The sequence below is a fragment of the Coturnix japonica genome, chromosome 1, assembly GCF_001577835.2.
Source record: "Coturnix japonica isolate 7356 chromosome 1, Coturnix japonica 2.1, whole genome shotgun sequence".
Taxonomy (NCBI): Eukaryota; Metazoa; Chordata; class Aves; order Galliformes; family Phasianidae; genus Coturnix; species Coturnix japonica.
The window spans coordinates 70,066,204-70,076,836 of NC_029516.1; the positions used below are offsets into that span (position 1 = coordinate 70,066,204).

At 39.0% G+C, this 10,633-nt stretch overlaps 1 protein-coding gene across 1 annotated transcript in view; it reads left to right on the forward strand.

Moving 5' to 3' along the window:
* The first annotated feature begins 584 nt into the window (after nt 1–584).
* Nucleotides 585–10,633, forward strand: part of LOC107319195 (transient receptor potential cation channel subfamily V member 6-like) — a 29,146-nt gene continuing 19,097 nt past the window's right edge. The window contains exons 1-4 of the mRNA XM_015873874.2: nt 585–720; nt 1,098–1,280; nt 9,518–9,615; nt 10,135–10,334. Coding sequence (XP_015729360.1) covers nt 1,150–1,280; nt 9,518–9,615; nt 10,135–10,334 — 429 coding nt within the window. The 5' untranslated portion in view covers nt 585–720; nt 1,098–1,149. The remainder of the gene's footprint in view (nt 721–1,097; nt 1,281–9,517; nt 9,616–10,134; nt 10,335–10,633) is intronic.

A 10,633-nucleotide genomic window follows, 5' to 3' on the forward strand; every position in this document is an offset into this window, starting at 1 on the left:
TTAATATTCAGTATATAAATATCTTACTCATCTTTGAATGAAGTTGCTCCCGCCCTCAAGAATATTAGGAGGAATGTATTACTGATACTGTTCAAGAAACCCACATTTTACTCATAACACCTGGCTGCTACCTCTTGGTGTAGCAAGAAAATAGGACAGTTTAACCTAACACCTCTTCCAAAAATTGTATGCTTCAGTGAATCTAATATTTTAGGATGCGATTCCTCGAGTTTGTCTTGAAGTTTTGTTATTTTTCTTTGTGGTGAATTCTGTTTCCATAAACAAGTTACACCATGAGTATGCCTAAGTCTGGATGTGAAAACTGGCTTGCTAAGCTTTAATATCCTCTAAATAAACCAGTGTTTTTGAGGAGATTACTCTGCTTATTCTCTAGTAAGCGTGGAGAAACAATGAGAGACTGTAAAAAATTAAAAGGAAAATGAAAGATGCAAACTTCATACACTAACTTACAGAAACTCTTCTTCTAGCTCATAAAGTGACATGATTTCGTTTGACGCAGAGAAGGTGGAGTCTATAATGACTGTGTCTTTAATGGAATTTGCGATAGTTGGAGTGGGAGGTGTGTCCTCCTCCATACTGCCTTACCTGAGCACAGGGCACGTTTCCACATGTTCACTCAGCAAGAAGGTGTTTTGCCTGACTTGTTTAGCTGTCTGTTTTCGATATTGGTTGTATGTTGCTCCTCAGAGGAATTCAGAGGTACATAAAGAGGATGATTACTTCTAAATTCCAGACTTGGAAATGAAGTACTAAAAGCCTAAGGCTTCAGTGCTCTACTGACTTCCTCACTGCTGTATAGGGTCTTTGTGAGGAGTACCCTACTAAGGAGCTAGTTCTAAATCAGGCACACCTTTGGGTTGGGCTTATTTTGGAAACTTAAGTACTTGATGAGGGCTGAGGTATGGTCTGCTAGAGAGAAGTGATTTTATTATGTGTTTTTACATGTACTTTTGTCAGCTGATGCAGCTGAAGGACAGTGTCTTCTGCAAGTAACACATCAGGGGGCAGATGATTGGTGCTTTGTAATAAGCCTTCCCTGGTAATTTTTATTTTATTTTATTATTATTTTTCTATAGCAAGGATTACTGGCTTTCAGACAACTAGGAAAGAAAGATAAAGGGACATCCAATGGGGGTACCTTTATTTGGTGATAGCAAACCCTTCTATTTCCGGATCTGGAATGGACTAAGTCAGAAGCTGCAAGGCAAAAAGTCCTGGGATAAACATCTGGATGAAATCTACTTACTCCAGCAGAAAAGGTACAGTGCTCTTTCTTGTCTACCCTTCTGCTGCTCTCTCCTTGTAGCTCTCCTTATTTTCTGCCAGCAAATAAGCTTTGAAAAAACTTTAGAGCACTATTCTCTATCAGGCAACCTCTTTCAGGGTGGAATGTTTCTTGAGTTCCAATGTTATCTGCTTTCACAGATGGGTTTACTAAATCTCAATTGAATTACTCTGAGTGCAGGACTTCAATCACAATAACGTATGTTTTTTTTCTTTCCTGCTTCATTAGTAGAGCTCACAAGGAAGTGCATGTGTTGGGTTTTGTTTTGCTTTAATTAGAAATATATGTGGCATTTAAACTGCAGTCAGCTGTATTTGAAATGACGGCTTTTTAAAGGAATTCTGTTTTTTTTATTTCTCTGAAGGTTGCCCTTAGATTCTCTTATGGAAATATATAATAGATCCTATTACAGAAAGAATGAGCTTAACGTTCTACAGTCTGATGATCATTTGCTTTATCAGTTTGACTGCTATTTCTAACCCCCTTGGATCAGGTGCAATTATCTGTAATTCAAAGAAGGAATTCTCCTAGACCTTACGTAATCAAGAAGATTGCTTGTGTTTTCATGTGTCATACTGCATCAAGACTCTTTGCTACTGTTCTGCAGTGTTGCTCCTTCCACACAGTGTTGCAGGAGTATTCACTGAAATCCATCTGAATATGTTATTCATTGGTCTCATTTCTGCATGCACAAAAACTGCATTAGCCAAGTAAAACAAACAAACAAACAAACAAACAAAACTGCTTCTGGTTCACCGCTCCTTCTTTTTCTTTTTTAAAATTTCCTTACAAAACTGCTAGCATCTCTGGGGAGAAAAATGTGCCTACATGGGACAAAATCTGTCTCTGTGTATGAATACACCCAGCCATGCACAGGAATAAGTAGGATAGTACCTGAATAGGAAAAAAAAAGTCTCTATCTGTATTTAGGGAAAGAACTTCCAAATTATCATTTAACTCCTCACTGAAAAACTAAAGGACTGTGCTACTTTATTTCAAAGCAGTGAAACTTAAATACACATAAAATAGAAGAGATGGTAGGAACAATTGTGTGTCCATAGAACTCTGAATTGTTTACATTTGTGTTCATTCATGAAAATCCTATGTAATTGAAAAATAAGTTCTCAGTAGATTCTGTAATCTCCAACTGAACACGTGCAAGCTAAAAGTCTGAAAGTGTTAATGTTTTTACAGCTGTAACATTATCTTCCCAATTTTAAATTATACAGATGTGGGAGAAAACTTTCTGGTGTAATCAGTAGCTCAAAGCTGAGCTATTTCCAACTCTAAATCATAATGTTTTGGCTCTGTGTAATTGAGTCTTGAAAGCCTCCCAGGAGAGAGATTCTACTACCTCATTAGGAATCTGTTACAGTGTTTGTGTTTCGCTGATAAAGGAAAGGTGTTGTGGTTCCCTCCCCTCCAGATCCCCCCCCCGCCCCCCCGCCCCCCAGTAATATTAATATTCATCCTGAACTTCTGAATTCATCATTTGGTGTTGTAGCTCCTTGTTTTACCATTTACTATTACCAAGGAGCTAACGTATGGCCCCTTCCTCTTTTTTACTCTTCTTCACATAGGCTGCAATTAGAATGCCTCATAATCTTTTCCTGTCAAGCGCAGCTACCTCAACCTTTCTTCATACTGAAAGTCAGTGGTAAATACGTTACCATTTATCTGCTGCGCTCTGTCTTCATGACTTTGTGTGTCATTACTCTGTGCTAGAAAGATGAGATTTGTTTGTTTGTTAGTTTGTTTGGTTTGGTTTGTTGTTGTTTTTTTAGAGCCACAACTGATGATGGTAAGGCTCAGTTCACAACCAGGTTTAAAAAAGTGATAAATATTTACGAAAATGCAGGGCTGATAAGGGTGAAGAAGAATCAGATGCCTTTCACAGCCAGTAGATCTTCCAGAAATGATAAGAGAGCCATTGGTTTGTTGGTTTTGTTGTTGTTGTTGGGTTCTTGTTGGTGGTAGGCACAATGGTTTTGTTTGTTTTTGTCTGGCTTTTAGTGTTAAAAGTTCTAAGGAAACATATATTTTGGAAGGTACTTGTGTGTAAGTTTCCTTAGGGAGAGGTCAACATAAAATTTATGTTCTGCAAAAAACAGGACAAATTAAAAAAAATTTAGACAAAACCAATTAGATATTAGTCTGAGGAACAGAACTTGGAATAGAACAACAGCGATGAAAACACTTTATTGAAAAGGTTTGGATACAGAGTAAATTTGTGTTTAAAAGAACATATTTTTAATTAATAATTCAGTAATAATAAACAATAACTGAACTGTAGTGAACTATTCATCCAGGTCTGGATTTTTTAAAAAGGACATTATTGCTGGGAGGTTACCCTCCTGGAAGTGACAGAATAAGATTTCTGCTAGTTCTTGTAGCAGACAGCTTAAATATATGAAGGAGTAAATCTTCACTATCAGTTTCATGTCTAGTAATGTTGTCAAATAGTAATGACTTGTGGAATCAAACTCTATAATCCAGAGACTGGTAATAAAGCAGGTATGTTTATTTTAACGTTGTGCATTGCCAGGTGCAAAGGGGATAGCTCCACCAAACTTGCTCACCGACTTGTAAAATCGTGACACAGATATACGTGAAACTAATACATAGTCAATGATTTCCCGGAATTCTGATACATATTCAATAGTTCTTTAGCATGCAGACCCCCCTCTTGTTACTGCCCATCTTATCAGGGAGATGCAACTCCTCTTCTGATGTTAAAACTTCTAATCCCCTCCTTGTCAGATGTCTCAGGGAGATCTCACTCCTTATCTGCATTTTTCCTGCTCCCCCAGACCCATTGTCTCCGATCCTTGTTATTCTAACTAACTTCTACATTCCTTTTCCAATCTACAGATTACCCTTAACTATCCCCCTTTATTCTAAATTCCAGCACTCTCTCACTTCACCATTCAGCAACCCATTTTATTGATTTCCAGAGAAGTTGTATTTACTGCTGGCTGAAAGAGTTTCAGCATACAAGGACAAGAGTTTCCGGTTAATTTTGTTGAGTCTTGCTGTCAGTGCTGAAGAAATTTTTTGACCCTGCATTGCTTGTCCAAGTCCCATTCACTTTGTACTATTAGTTCCTATTGCACTCCTTAGCATCTTGCTTGATGATTGTGTTGATCCTCTTGATGGCTGATTTGCTTCTATCTAAGCAGTCCCTGATCTCTTGAAGTGTTGCTTGTATTTACATAAAAATGCTAGTGCAGAAGGAGGAGAGAAGACCAGACTTCTTTGGCAATGTCATGATGAGCATGGATATTCTGAGAACCACAATAAATTTCAATAAAGTTGAAACAATACATTGGTAATGAATTTATAGCCCAATGCAAATAACTACTTCAGACCATCTTCAACCGACTTAACAGATTAAGAGTGAAGCTAGTAGATGCCAATCTTAAACTGCAAGCTAACATTAGGAATCTCCATAGTGGGAATATCTGAAGAAGTAGAATCTGAGAAGGGAGTGAAGGAGGTGAAACAGATTCTCCATTGTATCTCTGGTGAGCCTAGTTTTGAAAAAAAGAGGCTTCAGATAGCTTGTTTTCCAAACAGTTCATATATTTATCACATTTCATTTTTGAATCATAAAATCATAGAATGGCCTGGTTTGGAAGAAGCCCCAAGGATTATCAGGTTTCAACCTGCCTGCCACAAACAGGGCCACAGACTTCTACATTTAATACTAGACCAGGCTATCCAGGGCCCCATTTAACCTGGTCTTGAACACTTCCAAGAATAGGGCATCCACAGCCTCTCTGGGCAGCTTATCCCATCACTTCACCACTTTCTCTGTGAATAACTTCCCCCTGACATCCCATCTAAACCTGGACAGCCTGGGGACCCAGACTTGGACACAGTGCTCCAGATGGGGCATCACGAGGGCAGAGAGTAGAGAGGGACAGTCACCTCCCTGTCCCTGCTGGCCACCCCTCTTCTGATGGAGCCCAGGATACCACTGGCCTTCTGAGCTGCAGGAGCACACTGCTAGCTCATGTTCAGTTTTTCATCCACCAGGACCCCCAGGTCCTTCTGTGCAGGGCTATCCTCAAGGAGTTCTCCCAGTATGTATACGTATTTGGGGTTACTCTGAACGAAGTGCAAATTGTTGCACTTTGCTATGTTGAATCTTATTAGATCCACATGAGCTCACCTTTTGAGTTTGTTGAGGTCCCTCTGGATGGGGCCACTTCCTTCTAACGTGTCAATCATACCACTCAGCTTGGTGTCATCATCAAACTTGCTGATGGCACAGTTGAGCCCCCAATCGATGTTATTTGTGAAGAGCACTGGTCTGAAGACAGACCCTTGGGGGACACCACTTGTCACTGGCCTCCACCTGGACATAGTGCCATTCACCACAACCCTCTGTCTACAGCCTTCCAACCAATTCCTTATCCACCAAATAGTCCATCAGCATCTCTCCAATTTATAGAGAAGGATGTGGTGGGCAAACGTCCTGAGGCCTTGCACAAGTCCAGGTAGATGACATTGGTTGCATTCCCTTTGTCCAACAAAGTTGTTGCTCCAGCATAGAAAGCCACCAAATTGATCAGGCATGACCTTCCATTGGTAAAGGCATGCTGGCTATCTCAGATCATCTGCTCATCCCTGATGTGCCTTGAAGAACCCTGTTAATCATAATTCCTATTTTCATAGCAGAGTTAAGATTTATGGAGTTCTTGCATTCTTTATATCCTCTTAAATGCAATGAGCAGGGTGGACTCAAAAGAAGTGATTAGGAAGCCCTAAATCCAAAAATATATATGTTACTAGCAGAGAGTGTCTGTGAAATCCTTAATCTTGTTTGAAAGTGTTCTACATTACTCTGTCAGTCAGCTTCTGACCTACATTCTACCTTGCAGTTGTTTCACAATGGATTTTTGGGTGTTTCTGATTTTGCCCTTACCTGTATTGAAAAACAGCGTACAGTTTCCTGAGCATACAATGGAATCATCTATAAAGAAAACTGAATTACAGTAATCATAAATCATTTTGGGTCAAAAAGGACCTTTGAAGATCATCTAGTTTCACACACCCTTCCACCTCTCCCACACCTCCAAGGGCCTGGACATCTTTCACTACATTAGGTTGCTCAAAGCTTCATTCTGCCTGACCTTTGTTACCTCCATGGATGGGGCATCCACTCACAACTTCTCTGGACAACCTGTTCCAGTGTTCATCAGAAGTACTTACTGCTTAGCTATGTAGCTGTGCTTATCCTAAACAGTATAAGGCAACATCAGCACTGCTGAGTGTTACATACCTAGGTGTAAATGGGTAAATTAGGAGCTTGGTGTCAGTTGATTTCATAGTTGATGAAGACAATAATTAAGAACAGCAGCTTAATGTGGGTGTTCAAAAACATCTTCTCTGTCCAATGGTGTAATGGCACTTTATGGAGACCAAGCATATGCTGTAGCAATCTCCGTTAATAAACTGCTAAAACTTTTTATTTTGCTGCTGCTTTGAAACACAACATAGAGTTGTAACATGTAAAAATTCATGCTATGCTTAATGGCATAAAGAAAATAGATATGCATAACTATTTAAAAATATCAATATTTTGAAGGTTCTAGATTCGTGTCACTGTTTTTATATATTAGTGAATTTATGTCTTATAGTACTCAATTTATATACTCAGCACATTGTGGTAATGTATTAAAAATGAGTTGACACAATGGTATGTTTTAAATGAAAATAAAAAAGTTTCCCCCAGTTAGAGGCTAGAGGTTTAAATGAGAGTAAAAGTGTATGGTAGAAACATATAAGTCTTTGGGCTATAAGAGGAAGTTTGCTGTGATATTTACCAACAACTCTGGGTTCTTCAGCAGCTTGCTATTTGGCTTGGAAACTCCAACACTCTAAGGCAAGTAGGAGATCTCTACCAAGATTACATACGTTTGACAGTTTTGTCCTCAGTTTCTGCAAGCTGAGTACAGTATTTGTGAGGTGTCTAATTGGCAGGATTCTAACTTAATTAGTTGTCTACATGAACCTTGGAGAGTTTTTTTTCAGAAAGGTATTGTGTTTGTGTTCTCCCACATTATCTCTTGCCCAATCCTTCCTCCTCTCTGAGGTCACTGAAGGGATAAAAGCCTACCCAGTAAAGCATCAACAGATTAATTGCAGCATTGTTTATAGTATTGAAATCCCGCCTCCTTCCCACTTTCTGTCTCAGTAAGTTACATTCACTAGGAAAACAGAGTCTTCCTCAGCCAAAATAATGATAGAGGTGGTAAGCTTGCTTCACTGATGATCAGTGTTAGAACATTTGCTCAGAGTGTCCCTTTATTTTATCTTTGTTTGTCTGATCCTGGATGCAGTATCCACATCAAGTCATGTAAAGAACAACTAATGCAACTGCCAGATGAAAAGTAATATTTCTCAAAGCAGCAAGACCAAGAGTTTGAAGGATGCAAAAAATGTGTCAGAATGGCTCCTTGATTTGTTCAGTTTGGTTTTTATATTATTAATTCTTACTTATCTTCTGTTCTTTAGAGTTTTTCTAGGCTAATTTCTAGTGACTTAGACAAGGGGGTGCTGTTGGTAATAGGAAATGTTCTTTTTACTGAATGATAAATATAACATTCGCTTATGCTTTTATCCTGTGTAGCTGTGTATATTTTTGTTTTGCTTTTTCCCCTTATGTTTTCCCAGATGTATCATTATTCTTCTGATGTAAAACAATGTAGAGCTCACACATTTGGAAATGTGATTTAGCAGAGGGTTGTTAGAGTACTATGGTTAGGCTGTGGTTGGACTTGATGATCTTTGAGGTCTTTTCCAACCTGGGTAATTCTGTGATTCAATGATTTTGTGATTTCAACTGGATTAAATTCAGGTATAACTGCATGTAAAAAGTGTGTGTGGGGGGGATTTATTTATTTATTTTTGTTCTTGTTGCCTCAAGATTCTATAGCAATGCATTTAAAAGAGCAATTTAAAGAAAGAAATATACACGGATCACTCTGAAAGCAATGCTTCTTATTTATTTCTATGAAAACTACCATAGATACAAAAAACGCAATAACATTATTTGATAAAGCAAATTCTCAGCTACAAAACACTATCTTCCAAGAGTCATCACCATTAGCTATGCATTTTCACCAGCAGTGAACAAAAGCCTGCATGCCACTCTCATAAAAATCTGCACCCACAGAGGTGACCCACTCTTACTGCTGTTTGTGTCAGCAGGCATTGCTGGAGTGAAGTGTGGTGACTGGGATTGAAAACTCTTAATCAAATGCAAAGGGTCTACTAAAATAACCAGGAGTCTTGTGGAAGAGCCATTGGTTTTCCCCAAATATATGTGAATGATTTGGTCTGAAACTTGTATAATGGTATGCACCTTCCTAGAACTGGCATATATTTCAGCTCTCATTATTTTCCTCAATTTCCTCAGCATCGCAAGAAAATAGCATAGCTAAACTATTCATTTTTCCTCATAACTTTCTATAAGAAAGTGATGTCTGTCTGGGGAAAAGGAGGCTGAGGGGAGACCTTATCGCTCTCTTCCAGTATCTGAAAGGTGCTTACAGTGAGAGTGGGGAAAGTCTCTTCTCACTGTTGACAGGTGACAGGATGAGGGGAAATGGCCTCAAGTTGTGCCAAGGTATGTTTAGGTTGGATGTTAGGAAACAATTCTTTACAGAAAGGGTAGTTAAACACTGGAATAGGCTCCCCAGGGAGGTGGTTGAGTCATCGTCCATGGATGTGTTTAAGAGCTGTTTGGATGTGGTGCTCAGAGATATGATTTAGCAGAGGGTTGTTAGAGTTAGGGTACTATGGTTAGGCTGTGGTTGGACTTGATAATCTGTGAGGTCTTTTCCAACCTGAGTAATTATATGATTCTGTGATTCTACTGTGTTTCACATCACATCCTTTTACCACACAAAGCCTTGTTAAATTAACACTTTTTTTTTTTTTTTTTTTTTTTGGTGAGGGTATCACATGACTCATTGCTTTCTGAGCCCCAAAATATAGACCATACAAATAAACCACACACATATGTATAAACCTCTTCTCTTCCTTTACCTTTCCTTCCTTCAAAAACACCTCAACTGATAAATGTGCTTTACTGATCTTTAAGAAAAGAATTGATCTTTCATACTGTCTCAAGAAATATTCTGGAAAGAGGCTCCATATATTTGTCTGCTTTCCTTAGAAACCACTTTTACTTCACTGCAGGATCTGCGAGTCCCCACTCCTTCAGGCTGCCAAGGAGAACAACATCCCAGTCATTAGGAAACTTCTCACTGATGGAACATGTGATATTTATCAGAGAGGTAACACTTATTATTTTCTCTGCATTGTTTTTTGGGGGAAAGCAAGAGCCTGAAACAATAAGTACAGTAGTGTGTAAGCTAGTTTACTGCAACATTCTCACTGTCAGGATCAAATGACTTAAATCTAAGTCAGCAGCCTTGCAAGAAAGTGAGTTCTTGAGTCCTAGACAGTTGGTATTGATTGAAGGCTTACATCTTGAACAGGCCATTTTTACAGGGGTACTGAAGGACATTATTTGCAGAGGTAGGTGGGCACTGGAAGGGCTGTGTACTCATTTCATTTCATGGCACTCACAAACACCTGAAGTTTCTGTTCAGCATTCGGGTTTTGATGGAGTGAAAAATAGAGACAGTGTAGTTATGTGACTGTCACTACATTGTATGTTGAAGTGGCACCCAGAAATACTCAAAGGAAGATTGAGCACTCCCATAATATTCCACCCCAATAAATCCATGTCTGATTTTATTCCATATTGCTGAATGTCTAGATGACTCACGTGCTTACTTTACTGTTTCTAGGTGCAGTGGGGGAGACTGCCCTTCATGTAGCTGCCTTGTATGATAATGTGGAGGCTGCCCTGGCTCTGATGGAAGCAGCTCCAGAGCTTGTCAATGAGAGGATGACATCAGAACTCTATGAAGGTAACTCAAAGAATGAGGATGGAAAGGTTTCTTTGCAAGGGGAGAGAGGATGTTGTAACTGTTTCTATTCAGGAACTGTTCCCTGTTCAATATATTAGTAGACTGTTACACTGGAAAAACAATATACACTTAGCTCCTGACCCTTTGTGGAAGATAGGGTTATATTAAAACTAGTTTGTGCAAGTATGCAAACGCATAACTCACAAACCCCTAACTACAGGTGGCAGCGATGTGTGCAGCTTTGCTTTCTGCCATAGACGAACCAAATTGTGTGACAAAGCAATTACCTGACCTTCTTCGAAAAGACAAAAACTGGTTCTTATGCCAGCGAATAATAGACATTGTATACAATCCTGGTTGCTGTTAATGAGTTTTG